Source organism: Gossypium raimondii, chromosome 11, assembly GCF_025698545.1.
Source record: "Gossypium raimondii isolate GPD5lz chromosome 11, ASM2569854v1, whole genome shotgun sequence".
Classification (NCBI taxonomy): Eukaryota; Viridiplantae; Streptophyta; class Magnoliopsida; order Malvales; family Malvaceae; genus Gossypium; species Gossypium raimondii.
In genome coordinates, this window is record NC_068575.1 from 54,411,888 (window position 1) to 54,426,859 (window position 14,972).

The window sequence follows — 14,972 nt, forward strand, 5'->3', positions numbered from 1 at the left end:
GGCCCAGTCTTCTTTTGATTCTTTCACATAGGGATGTGCGCTTGAAGGCTTAAGTTGCTGCACACTTTTTGCATTTTGCATCGACCTCTCTCTCACCCTTATGACAAGCGTGGGTTGCTCTTGCTCTATAAGCTTCGTCAAATGAGCGCCTTTGACTTTTTATTATTTCCGTCTTGCCCTTTAACTTTTTACCCTCAGCTCCAGTGCCATATAGATTTTTATTCTAAAATTCACATTACATCGTCTTTTTCTTTCAAAATAAATAAATTAAAATTTATAAATTAGATCGAGAAGTGAATTAATTTTTTTAAAATTTTTATCTATATTTATTGTTAAAAATTGGTCTATATATGTCAATCTAAAATATACATGGCACGTCATATGTAACTATCTAACTCTTTAGTCAGTCGTATCGGTTTTTAATAGTAAAAATTGATGAAATTTTTAAAAGAAAGGACCAATTGCTTTTTCATATAATGTATATGAATTAATTATACAATCGACTCATAATATAGAGACCTCCATGATACTTTCACCCCAATATCTATCACTTATACATACTTCTTATACGCTTTTTTTTCTTGAGGTTAAATTTTGCTATTAGTCTCTACTATGCATAAGTTGTAAATTTAGTCTATGTACTATTTAAATTAATCAATTTTAGTCCATGTACTCTTCAAATTAATCAATTTTAATCCTTGTACTTTTCAAATTCATTTGGCTAAATTCTACCATTAGTCATCTATTGTGCATAAAATTGTAGATTTAGTTAATATTCTCGATTTGATTATTCTTAGTCGGTATACTTTTTGAAATTTAAATTTTATTATTGATACAAACGATAGTTGATTAACTAAATTTTTGAGTAATATGTGAAAATAACAAACCGACATGACATTATACATTACTAAGATATTTGACACATTAAAATTTTAAAATAGTAGGATTAAACTTAATGAATTTAATAATTACCATATAGTCGGGACTAAAGTTTAAAGTTAAAAATATATAGGGATTAGAAGTGAACAAATTGAAGTACAAATACTAAATCCATAACTTCTAGGTTAAATTTTTTATAATGGTTAAATGCTACTATTAGTTTCTATATTTTGAAAAGATGGGGATTTAGTTCACCAAAACTTTAAGGGTTTTGTTTCATTGGACTAGGTCGCATATAACCTCGCTGAATTCCCTCGGAGCTCTCCCATTAACATATCCTTGAGCATTTCTCAAGACTCTCTACTATTCGACTTTAGCGCATCCGTACAACCCTCAGCGATGCCCCATCCCTTGAGCTCCCTCTCAAGGCACCTTTACTACCCTTGTTGCGACACCATGAGTCTCAACATACCCTCGACCTCTTGGCTCAATATCTCCTCTTAAGACGACATTATCTTGAGAGGCTTTTTTTTCAAACCAAGTTTTAATACCACTAGTTATAGGTTGAGATTTTAGCTCAGCTCAATATATGACTTTAAACAGAAGCCAATGTTGCCTAAGTATTTTAAGAGCCAACTGTGATAAAGACACTCAAGATAGCCAAACTCAAACAAGGGGAAGTGTAGGACAATGCTTTGGAATTGTATTAACTTAGCAAGGTATGTACAAGAAGGCTTTACAAAAGATACTATTTATCTATGTTCACTATACGTTCAACACTCGCTAAAACTTACTCTCCCATGCTATCAGTAGTCCTAAAGGTGCCTCCCCATTTATAAGCAACCCCAAGATGATATATATAATCTAAGGTAGTTTAAGCCCCTTCGGGGTACTGTTCTCACACCCTCTGTGCTTCCAGACCCTTCCAACCCCATCTAGGTGCTACTCTTACACACTAGGTGTGTCTAGAACCTTTTATGCCCGCCTGGGCCAATCTCCCACATACTATGGGGCTCGCCAGGGTAGCTTTCCTCATTCAGTGGTGCTTACCGATTTGGAAGGTTCCAAAGAATTCCTTGAGCTGCACTGCTATTTTTCGAATGCTCTTCCACGCTTTTAGAGTCTTCCTCTACCTCTAAGAGCTTTCCCACACAATTTGGAGGCCTAGACCCCTAATTTTTCGAAAAGCCCTCTAGTGACCTATCGAGCAACTTGACCCAGTGGTTGCATATTTGGGCTTCATCATCGACACTTACACGCGGCTTGTGATACGGAGCCTTAGAGCTCCATGGGGTCTCCTATCTTGTTTCTATCCTTCACTTTGATGTCTGGTGAGATTCCGTTCATAGCTTTTTTTTTTCCCTTTGCTTTGTGCAGCACTGAAGCTCATATATATTTTTTAGCGGCTAAGCATCTCTATAGTCTCTTTTCGAATTTGAGCCTTGATGTTGGTGTCATCGCACCAAGGCTTCTTCTGGTGCTTGTCATGGCCAACTTACCGAGGGTGTTATTCGTCCTTGGCACCTCCACTATTAGTGTTCTCATCGATACCTTGGTGATTTTGACATCTCTTTTTGGACTTCTCGTTAGCATGGCCTCTATGAAAAGAGTGCATATCGCTTGGGCCAATTGTCGTGACCGCTTGTCAAGATCTTGAGGTTCTTCCCATGTTGCTCCTTGCATGGTGACAAGGACAAAGTTTGTAGCAAGGTTTTTTTTTAGGTTTACGTTTTTGTTGTATCTATCTGATAATACTCTAGAAAGACATATTTTTATGTATTAATTACATACTTATTTTGAGTATGATTATACTAATTTGAGCTATTTATGGTTTTTTATCTTGTATGGACTAAATTAAAGGTAAAAGGAAATTTGAGGGTAAAAAGCGTGAATTTAAAGACAAACAGGGCCAGCATGCGAAATAGGAAACAACTGGTGTCGAAAATGCAACGTGTGGCAGACTTGGGGGCAAAAGTGCGAAGAAGAGATTTTATAAACACAAGAATCTATTTAAATTTTAATTATATTAGGATTATTGTTAAGATTATTTAGATTTAATATTAGATTTTATCTTTTAGAATTTAATTAGGAATAAACTAGGTTTCTAAGTACTATAAATAGGGGATAGAGTGACATAAATTAACACTAATCTTTTCTGTAAAAGTTCACTCTCCCAAAAAGCTCTAGCTTTTGTTCATTTCATTTATTCAATAAAATTCTATTTTTATTAAGTTTATTTCTTTTTTTTACCAAAAAGCATGAACCACTAAAACTCATCTAGCCAAAGGTTGTCGAGGTTCCCCAAAAAGGGTTCATAAGGCTTAGAATTCGCGTTTAGCCCTCTCAACGAGTATTCATTGTTTCTCCGCATTACGGGACTAACACTTCCGTCCATGTCCCTTCAAAATTAATCTTTTCATCTTGTGCAAAGGCAACCGCTTTGTATGTTTTGGGAATGTTACACAATTAGTTCGTTAGCTTACTGCGTCAGTGGTTGTCGAGTCCAAGAGACAAAATGGTGTGGCATTTACCATTGAAAAATGATGATCTAGTGTAAGATGGTCCCACAAAAGTGACGGTTAGATAGAGTTAGGTTCGTCTAAATCGTAAGTCTAAAATCTAAGTGGAGCTGGTGGTCGTAGGCGTCATCTTCCATTATAATTGGCTTATTCTGTTCGAAAAAATATCACTTAAAAGCCTAGGATTGAACTCAAGGAGGATCGAGATAACTGGAGGCTGAAATCTCTCCATCAAAAAATCTTTTTACTTAATCTCAATTCATCCAAACTTTTAATTATGTTTTTTTAATTTTTTTTCCAAGTATGCCATTTTTCTTGGGCACGACTTTGCCCCAGATCTCGAGGAATAGGAATTTGTGCAAATCCAGTCCCTGAGGATTTGACCCTACTTTTCTTATATTATTCTTTTCGTTATTCTATAGGGATAGGATATTTTTGGTGCTCTCAATGATGCATCAAATTTTGGCGCCATTGCCAGAGACTGGTAATATACTAATTTTGTTTCTTTTGTTTCTTATGACCAGATTTGCTCCAGGTATTCTTGCGTTTGATTCAAAAATAGAGAAGACTGCGAAAGCTAATCACAAGGAAACAAAGCTACGAAAAAGTAGTCAGAAGTGGTAGGGACTCAGAGTAACCCACTGCCAGAAATAGAAGCAGACGACGAAGTTGAGTCTAGGGTTAACGAAAACCCTACTCAAACATCGGAGAACGAAATAATAGGAGTCGATCCACCAGAAGAAGTGCTTGATGCAATGGTTAATGAAAACCCGAATCTAGCACATATGGCTTAAACAATTAGGCAAATGGCTGAAGTTCCAGCAGAACAACAACCATTATGCATTGCGTATCCTACTATGTATACTGATTTTGAACTGCAGTCAGTATTTATCTAGTTATTACCGACTTTTCGTAGGTTGCGAAACAAAAATCCTCACAAATAACTGAAAGCGTTTCATATGGTTTATCTTAGCATGAAACCTCAAGGCGTAACTGAGGATCAAATCAAATTGCGTGCTTTCCCTTTTTCCCTAGCAGATTCTGCTAGGGAATGGTTATTTTATCTACCCATAGATCTATTACAACTTGGACTGATCTTTCTCATTTTTTTCTCAATAGGTTTTTTCTAGCATTGATTGCAGCTGAATTAAGAAGGGAGATCGTTGGGATAAGGCAAAAAGAAGTAGAGTCTCGTTACGACTATTGGGAGCGATTTAAGAAGTTATGAGCAAGTTACCCACAACATGGTATAACAGAATAGTTTCTGCTCTAATACTTCTATGAGGGCTTAAAGCCCATAAAGATGAATATGGTAGATGTTGCTAGTGAAGGAGTATTGGTCAACATGACTCCCCAACAGGCGAGAGACTTGATATCCACGATGGCTGCAAATACTTAGCAATTTTGAGCCAATCCTGAGCCCACCAGAAGGGTTCATCAACTAGGTAATTCAACTTTAGAAGATAAAGTTGATCGACTTACTAATATCATGAATTTTTTTTGCAGTAAAAAAAGGACCAACCTGACTATGCAAAATTTGTGCAACACACGAACATACAACAGACGCGTGTCCTAGTTTGTGTGATGATACTATGGCCCATTTAGATGCTGTGGAGAATTTTCCTAGACCACCCCAAAGGCGATATGACCCTTATACTAATACCTATAACCCAGGGTGAAAAGACCATCCCAACTTAAGTTATGAAACTAACCCACGGTACAACCAACCATACTAAAACTTGATTTCACAGTTGCCGCAAGATTCAAGTACCTTTCAAGAAACCATGGTCAATAAATTAGCAGCTAATATGCTTGATTTTCAACAGACAATCGAGGTGTCTATAAGAGAATTGACTACATCAATTGAGAAAATGAACTTACAAGGGATGTTACCGTCACAAATAGAACCTAATCCAAGACAACACGCAAATACAGTGACGTTGCGAAGTGGAAAAGTACTAGAACCAAATCCTGACAAGAATCTTGGTTAAGATTCTACCCAGAAAAAGTAGGAGAATGATGAACAGGTCCAAACGAAACCTCTATTGCCCATAATTCAACCTCTAATTCTAGGACGATTAACTAACATTGAAGAGGTAAGGAGGAAAAAGAGATCCTCGAAGCATTCAGGAACGTCAAGATCAACATGCCATTGTTGGATGCCTTCAAACAAATTCCGCGATATGCCAAGTTCCTTAAGGAGCTTTGCACCAACAAGCGAAAGTTGACTGGAAATGAAAGAGTAAGTGTTGGTGAAAATGTATCTGCGGTGTTGTAGCGAAGGATGCTAGTAAAATGTAAAGATAGGGGCATGTTTACTATACTATGAAAAATAGGCCACTTAGGAATTAAAAAAGCTATTTGTGATTTAGGAGCTTCCATAAATGTAATGCCTTTTTCCATTCATAAATCGATTAACGCGGGTTTTTTTGATGAAAATAGGTGTTATCTTTAGTGTAAACTTTTATGTGATAAAAATGGAATAGGATAACGCTCCTAGGTCTTCAGACATCTTGTTGGGGTGACCTTTCCTTAGTAGGGGTGTTCATTCGGTTAACCGACCGGTTAACCGACCCGAAATTACTATAACCGAATTAACCGACCTTCCAAAATTTTTAACCGTTAACCGAACCGAAATTTTTTCGGTTAATAAGGTCGGTTAACCGAAAATTATGTATTTTTTATTTTTGGTTAAAAATTACCCGAATTACCCGATTAATCGAATTAACCGAATTAACCGATTTACCCGAAAATTACCCAAATTACCCGAAAATTACCCAAAAAATTCGGTGTTGAGCTTGAGAAAAAATTGGGTCGGGTTTAATTTGACCTAGTTTAGGCCCTACCCTGCAAAATTCAGTTTACCCAATTTTTTCGGTTAACCGACTGGTTTCGAACCGATTTAACCGTTAACCGAAAAAATAAAAAAAATTAACCGACTCTCGACCGAATTTTTTCGATTAACCGACCGATTAACCGAACTCGGTCGGTTAACTGAAAAAAAATTGGGTTAACCAAATTATGCACAGCCCTATTCCTTAGTACTGCAAATACTAAGATTGTCGTAAGTAGTGGAACCCTCACGATGGAGTTTGACGGGGAGATCGTGAAGTTTAACGTTTATGGTGTTATTAGTCATCCTAGTGAAATTTTGAATGTAAACCGTGTCGACATAATTGACTCATTAGTAGAAGAAACTTTTGAGTCATCTTATGGAGATAAACCTAAAATGATGTTTGATGATTTTGATTATGTTAATGAATTGTTGTCTCCGATGAACACTAAACTTCTACTTTCTATTGTGCAGACACCAAATCTGGAATTCAAACCACTTCTCAAGCATCTCAAATGCGCATTTTGGAGAATGATGAGACTATTGCTAACTTAAAAGGGATTAACCCCTTGACAGACACAAATAATATTTTCTCGGAGGAAAAAACGAAACCAAAGCAAGAGGCGCAAGGACAATTGAACCCAAACATAGTGGATATGGTAAAAAAAGAGAATTTCGAAGCCCATACGAATGAAAGAACTTAGCTGGAACAATCTCAATACTAGTTGGGGCGTCAAGCTAACGACATTAAATAAATGCTTGTTGGGAGGCAACCCAATTTTTATTTTATTTTATTATTTATTACTTTATTTTATTTTATTATTTATTACTTTATTTTTTTCGATATTAATAAATTTCTCTTCTTCTATCTAGGTAAACCGGCAAAGAAAAAAACTCAAGAATTGACATGCTTTCACAAACATCCCTTATTCTATCCCTATTCCAAGTAGGGATAGCGCATCCTTACTTTATACTTACCCAAAAGCTGCACTCGAACACGTACCCTACAGCCAAACACCCTTTCTTCTACACCTTCAAACCCTAAACTTTTCCCCAATTTCACCAAAATAACCCTTCAGCAGCCGTTCCCCTTCTCCATCACCTCTACCACCGATTTTTCCAACCACCATGGTTAGGACTAGAAGCCGTGTCGTGACCAAAACCTCATTCGCCGTCAACAGTTGCTGGCGCTGATTCTCGGCTCCCCAACACGTCAATTTAGCTGACGAACACCTTCCCTTCCTTCCTCTCATTCACGCGACGCATAACCTTCTCCTTCTTGCAGCTATGCATGAACGACAGTGACTACATGAGGAGTTTTTCTAAAACCTTTTTCTTTCAAATATTTGTTTTCTATTTTTCTTTCATATCGAGGATAATGTGTTTTAAGTAGGGGGAGTCATTCCTCATTATTTCTATAATTTTATCTGCTGCTTTTACTGTTGTGTTACTATTGCTGCTGCCTTGTGCTCATTTTTGCCCACATTTATTTTTAGTATATCCTGTCTCTTTTCATGCCTAAGATTTTAACTAGGAATTGCCCACTGTTTGACCTACGAGCATGATTCTTGTCTACTGAGTTAGTTATGATTTTGCTATATTGATTTCATCTCCACTGTTTTCTTTTTGTTAGGCTAAAATAATTATGATTAATAAAGTTAACACTATCTTGCTTATAGTAAAATCGATTAAGTCTAAATGCAAAGAGGACACTTAATACAATTGCATGCTAATTTTCTGTTCATGACTGTTAGGGAGTTGCTGAAACTTATTTTTGACACTTGATTGTTTTTCCTAGTCCTCCAAATTAAAATTTTGTTTCATGATAATAATAAGTTTTGATGCCTCCATGGTTATGAGTGCAGCATAAAACGTGACTAACTGAGTAACCGGGGTAAGGTGCTTGGGTTATTATCTTACTTCGCGTCAAAAGGTTGTGTGACGTGTTAGGAAAAACTCCATTAACCGAAATTAAACAAAAAAATTTAGGAATGTGTTGGGTTGAGTAACCGGGGTGAGATGCTTGGCTGTCATCTCTCTTCGCATCAAAAGTTTCAATATATTCTTAAGAAAAAAACATATATAAATATAATAAATTAGGAGTATGTTGGGATGAGTAACTGGGGTGGGGTACTTGGTTGTCATCTCTTTTTGCGTCAAAAGGTTCAATATATTCTTAAGCAAAGAATAACCAAAAATAAAAAAAAGAAGGAAAAAGAAGTAAAAAATAATAATAAAGAATTGTATTTGGGGACTAAATGTGGAAACAAATTGGGTGTCTTGGTAAGTTTAGTAAATTACTTAATTTTCATGAAATAATTCAAGACGATTTAATTTTTGTGTGTTTAAATTGGAATACTTTTTCAGTTTTACTTAAAGCAAGCTAAATGTTCTCTTTATTTTCATATGCATTATGCCTAATTTTTATAAAACTTTGGAGTGATACTTCTTTCATGGTAAAATCTAAATTTCATGGTGGATAAGATCCATACTTGAGGGAAAGTATGGACTAAGTAGGGGGAATTTGATAATATTTTGGAATGACATATTTTTATGTATTAATTACATATTTATTTTGAGTATAATCTTACTAATTTGAGCTATTTATGGTTTTTTTATATTGTAGGGACTAAATTGAAGGCAAAAGAAAATTTGGGGGTAAAAAGCATGAATTTAAAGATAAAATGGGCCAGCATGCGAAATAGGAAACAAGTGGTGCCGAAAATGCAACGTGTGGCAGACTTGGTGGGAAAAAGTGCAAAGAAGAGATTTTATAAACACGAGACTCTATTTAAATTTAAATTATATTAGGATTATTGTTAAGATTATTTAGATTTAATTTTAGCTTTTATCTTTATTTATCTTTTAGAATTTAATTAGGAATAGACTAAGTTTTCTAAATACTATAAATAGGGGATGGAGTGAAACAAATTAACACTCATTTTTTCTATAAAAGCTCCCTCTCCCAAAAAGCTATAGCCTTTGTACTTTTCATTTATTCAATAAAATTTCATTTTTATTAAGTTTATTTCTTTTTTACCAAAAAGCATGAGCCACTAAAACTCATCTAGTCAAAGGTTGTTGAGGTTCCCAAAAAGGGTTCATGAGGCTTAGAATATGCATTTAGCCTTTTCAACGAGTATTCATCGTTTCTCCACATTACGGGATTGACGCTTCCGTCCATATCCCTTTAAAAGTAATCTTTTCATATTGTGCAAAGGCGGCCGCTTTATATATTTTGGGAAGGTTGCACAGTCGGTTTGTTAGCTTATTGCGTTTGTGGTTGTCGAGCCCAAGAAACAAAATGGCGTGACATTCGCCATTGAGAAATGATGATCTAGTGTAAAACGGTCCCACAAAAGTGACGGTTGGCTAAAGTCAGGTTCCTCTAAATCGTAAGTCTAAAATCTAAGTGGAGCTGGTGGTTGTAGGCGTCCTCTTCTACTATAACTGGCTTATTTTGTTCGAGAAGGATCACTTAAAAGCCTAGGATTGAACCCAAGGAGGATCGAGATAACCAGAGGCTAGAATCTCTCCACCAAAGACTCTTTTCTCAACTCTGTTTATTTTTACAATTTCAATTTCAATTTACGCAATCTCAATTCATCCAAACTTTTAATTTTGTTTTTTTTATTTTTTTTCCACGTACGCCGTTTTTCTTGGACACGACTCTATGCTAGATCTCGAGGAATATGAATTTCTGTAAATCCAGTTCCTGAGAATTTAACCCTACTTTCCTTATACTATCTAATCTTTGGACATCTGAATGCTATAATTGACATTTTTGTTAATGAAGTGTCTAAAAAGAAAAAGATGCAATCAGGAAAATTAAATTTAAAAAAAAAACAGATAGGCGGAGAAGACATTGTATAATGATGAAACATCCATACGCAGACCCACAAAGCAAAAGGGGAATATCATTCGCTAAACTGTAATCATTTATACATTCGATGGATAACAATTGTGGATTAGGACAGAGCTTGGGAAGGGGAAGGCTGTCAAAAAGAAGGAACACGAAGACCCAAAATGACTAGGACATTAGCTACAATAAGAGAGCGATTTGTCTCCGGTCCGGTCTTCTTTTGATTCTTTCACTTGGGGATGTGTGCTTTAAGCTGCTGCGCACTTCTGCATTTGCATCTATCTCCCTTTCTCTTACCCGTGTGACAACTTTCCGTGGGGTTGCTCACTTGCTCTATAAGCTTCGTCAAATTAGCACCTTCGACTTTTTATTATTTCCGTCAAAACCCCCGCCTTTCTTTTTCTTCTTCTTCTTGCCCTCCACCCAGTGTCCATCACTTCTACTTTGTGTTTACCCAAAAAGGTTTGTCACCTCAAGAACCTGTCACGTAGGCTGGCAGGTCAAATCTTTGATAATGTCATTTAACCATGTAAGATTTAGATTGTTCTTTCAGTCAAACACCCTTTACTTGGAGAAAATTTAAAGTCAATGAATACCCCCATGCCATGACCATGAGACATGAGATGAGCACATGAACTCTATCGGTTTTAGTAATGCGTGAGCCTTGGGATTTTATCGAACACTTGTAAGAGGTACAATCCCATCCATCCTACCATTCTTGTCCTTCCTATGACATCTTTCCTAAGCTTAAATGAGTTTGTTTTGCTAACCTTCCTTTATTCCAGTCCATTAGATGTGATAATAATGTTCAAAGGTATAAACCCTACAACCAATTTCTTCCATAAATGTTTATTTAATTATTTCCTCCTTGCTACATTTAGGGAAACAAAGCATTTTAGCAAATGAATTATTAAATTTAAAAAATTGACTTTTTCATAGAGGAGTCCATGAGATAGAAGGCTGGAAATGAAGTGTGTCAAAAGGGAACTAGAGTCCAAAAAGAAAGGTGCAACCAGGAAAATTTAAAAGAAAAAAAAAAGGAATGGCGGAGAGGACATTGTATAATGATGAAACATACATACGTACGTCACCAAAGTCAATATAAAAAGGGGAGCATCATTCGCTAAAGTGTAATCATGAGATTTATACAACAAATTTTCAAACTTGATGAACCCATACTTTCCTAAACCTCCACCAGGCCCAGGGCAGGGCAGGCAATGCTGGCTGGCTGGCCCTCGGTTGACCCCACACTCCAGAAGCTAGTACCAGAATAATATAAACATAGAATAAAGGAAAAGGAACTTGGAAATTACATAGATTTATCATTTCTATTAAGTAAGCAAATTAAATCATTAGTGATAAACAAGGGAAGTTTCTTAAGTTAAGATGTAAACATCAAGAGCTCTGTCTTCAATTGTCTTTGTGGAACAAAGCATTGCTTGGAATGGACCCCTCTTTTTTCATTTTTTTTTCTCTTTTTACCTTTTTTTCCTGGTCTGCTCTTTTCTACCCTACTTTCGCTTCAGGAATCAAGTCAGCTGCCTAATGAATAATGACCAAATCCTTTTTTTTTTTCATTTTAATTTTGAATTTAGCTGAATATTTGATGAACTGCTGCTGCTATCTCATCCGCTGATCTTAGCGCAGAGTCGTCCTCCATCTGCCATTCCCATTTCCAACACAAACCCAGATAAAGAAGAAAACAAAACAAAACCAACAAAAAAACAAAGACAACTGTTGAGAAATTTTGGAACTAGGGTTTGAGCCACGACTTGTTCCAACACCAGTTTGAAAACGCAAACTAAAACTTGTTTTAAAAAAGAACAAACAATATTACCTTGAGATTGAACGAGTAAAGAACAGATGCTCGCGAAGTGGTGATGTTGAGGTGCAAAACCGTTAACCGAAGAGTTTCCAGGGTGACAATGGCTTGTATCAACTGACCAGCTCTTCTTGAACACTGAATCTTTAAGTTGACATGATTGTGTATTACATTAACCTCTACTTCAGCTGCACCTGTTTTGCTTTCTGCTTTTACTTCCTCCCCGCAATGTCCATCTTCAGATCCATTTTCATATTCTTGCTGATGAATTTCCATGGCGGGATTTGACATGCTATTGTTGCTTTCGTGGACTTTTCTTGTTCTCTTCTGTGCTTCCAGGGATTGAAGAAGTTGCTCTAGCTCCTTAACGAAGTCAATTGCACCAGCTATGATTGACGCTTGGTCACCCTGCAAACACAAACCCAAACATGATTTTTTTGTGAAAGAAAGTAGAGCTAAATAGCCCAACAGGGGGACTAAAATGTTGGTGAAGGATAGATTGTTATACTCTTTGGATATAACATGGAGGCATGAGAGAGCGGAGAGAATTTAGATAATCGTTCATTTGACGTCTACGGTTTCGTTCAACGGCAATGTGGGTCATGCGTTGGCTTTCAACTTCTTCTTTGTTCTTGGCTGCCTTCGTTCGTTTTCGCTTTCTTCGTTCTCTAGTAATCGGAGGGGACTTTGTGAAAATCTTCTGAGATGAGGAGCCCAAGTTGGGTTCTCTGCTACAATTATCAGACTTTGGTTGGTGTTGGTTAGACCCAGAGCTGAGAACTTCAACGCATGAGCTTGAAGGTGGGCTTTTCTTAAGCTCTTTGGTCTCGGATTTGACTGGTGAATGTAAGTCGAGTACTGTTTCATGGGTGACACAACTTTCCAGCTCTAGGGCTTGAACTTGGGTTTCCATTTCAGGAATAAAAGGATTGGTGTTTAGCTCCCAAGGCTTCTTCATGTGTTGCAGTCTCAGAAGTGTCTGGAAGTTGGGTTCTTTAAAGGCAAAAAGCTGAGGAGACTCCACGCTCTGAAGCATCTGAAGGAATGGCATTTTCTCTTCAAAGCTTGGTATTGAAAAGTGTGCTTCTTCTTCTTCTTCTCCAAGCTTTAATCTCTCACAGCTAATAAAACCTTGTTCTAAGCATTCCACCTCCAAATGCTCTCCTAGGAACTGCAATGAGTAATTTGAAGGGAGAAAACAAAAACAAAAGGAAATAAGCAAAATTTTTAACTTGGCTCAAATGCTAACAATCTAAAGATATTTGAAAAGAAAAATATCATTTAATTGGGTGGAGGCCACATGGTTCAGTCTCTCTCAGTAGATAAAGAGAGAATGAAAGCAGAATGAGAGTAGAATGTTGAAAGAGTAAGAAGAAGTAGTAGTGCAGTAGCAGATGTTAGTATTTTCCTGCAAAACAACATAAGATGCATTGAATGCAAGCATTTTTAGTGTAAATGCAGTCTCCATCTTGAGTCTAGAAACGGGATTCGAGAAAAGAAGAAATGCAATAAGAAACACAAAGTCCTAAAGCAAGCAAAATAACATACATAAGGATTAATGGGTCCTTGGGGCCTCTCCATAAACAGCTTAGCAGTAGTTGAAGTAAATGCCCTAAATTCGTTCTTTTTCTCCTTCTGTGTCCCTCTCTCAGTTACCAACATTCCATAAATTGAAGCTAACAAATCAATACAAGTAATAAATGTAACCCCAATGAAGTACAATAAGACCCTAACACCACCCCCATAGCCAACACACAATTTATTCCTCAGTTTCCTGGTACTGGTAATAAATGCTTTGAAGAATTCTCACTGAAAAAAGGGGGGGGGGGGGGCTGTAAACAGAGTTGAAATGCTGCAACTGGAAACTGGGATAAAACAATGGTGAAGGAAAAGGAAACGAGCAACAGATATGGTAAGAAACGAAGGGTGGAAAATAGCCAAAGTGAGAGTGATAAGATATACATTATACAGTATGTATTTGGTTACTTGGGAGTGGGAGGGTTGGTGAGGGTTTTGCAGAAGAGTAGAGAGAGAGAGGGATTGTCTGATTGGAGATTGCAGTTTTGTCTAGCAGCGGGGACAGACAGTTGTGGGGACTCCCTTTCGAGCGTACACCAAAAGGAAAAAAGCTTTGGAAAGTCCTCCTATGGATTTTGTCACCCGTCTGATTGATGATGGGTCATTTCCTTATAGCGCATCTCCACCATTTCCTTTGTTTTTAAAATATTAATATATATATTTTTTGTGAATTCCCCATTTTACTGCAAGTCATATAATCCTTCGTTTTCCGTTTGCACATGACGTATGATTGGAGCCTGAGAATTGTGGACACCGATTTCATTCGATAATGACTTTAAAAAAATTATCCACTTGAACTGCCGTTTATTCATTTTCTACTTGTAAAACTAAATTGCACGCCTTCAGCCACACAACCAGGGGGGATTTTCTTTCTAAACAAAACTGGTAACTTTGGTCTTGTCCTGTAGTTCATAGATTTATTATGCTCGCACATAGTAGAGCCAGTCAAAAATAAAAAATCCGTAAGTGTTACCATTGCCGGCTGAGCTGCGATTCATCTCATCAACAATATATCCTCGTATATCATCATGGATAAACCAAAGCCCCAAGATTTCAAGGAACCTTATCCTCTTTTAGAGAGTTGAATTTTTCATCCTTCAGTAAAATCAAACAGGGTTTGTCAGCTCATTTACAAAATGAATGAGAGGATGGCATAACCCCATTTCACATGATTCTTGTGACGCAAAACTCCAGTTGTTGATAGACTTCAATTATTGGAGGCAATTGCTATACACCTGTGTTGCCAAATTTTGCATTTTAGTAACAAAACAGTACCTTTACTATATTTTAAATTGCATTTTAGTTTTTTTATTGAAAAAATAAACAATTTACTCTCAGCATATTAGTTGAAGTAGCAAAATAATCTCTCTAGAGGTGTGTATTTGGTTATTTTTGTTAGTTATTTGTACTTAACCGACTTAACCGGTAATAATTTTTAATAATCGAATTAATTTATTCAAACTATCATATTTGATTTTA

At 36.6% G+C, this 14,972-nt stretch overlaps 1 protein-coding gene across 2 annotated transcripts in view; it reads right to left on the bottom strand.

The window, feature by feature from the left end:
• LOC105802850 (transcription factor bHLH67) overlaps positions 1-13,952 on the bottom strand; it is a 38,665-nt gene extending 24,713 nt beyond the window's left edge. The window contains exons 1-4 of one of the 2 annotated variants that reach the window (XM_012634732.2): positions 13,464-13,944; positions 12,424-13,086; positions 11,931-12,323; positions 11,151-11,753 (exon numbers count right to left, since the gene is read on the bottom strand). In XM_012634732.2, coding sequence (XP_012490186.1) covers positions 11,685-11,753; positions 11,931-12,323; positions 12,424-13,086; positions 13,464-13,577 — 1,239 coding nt within the window. In that variant the 5' untranslated portion in view covers positions 13,578-13,944 and the 3' untranslated portion in view covers positions 11,151-11,684. Of the gene's footprint in view, positions 1-11,150; positions 11,754-11,930; positions 12,324-12,423; positions 13,087-13,463 lie in introns of those variants that run through there. The other variant, XM_052623025.1, reaches the window with a different exon arrangement.
• Positions 13,953-14,972: the final 1,020 nt, after the last annotated feature.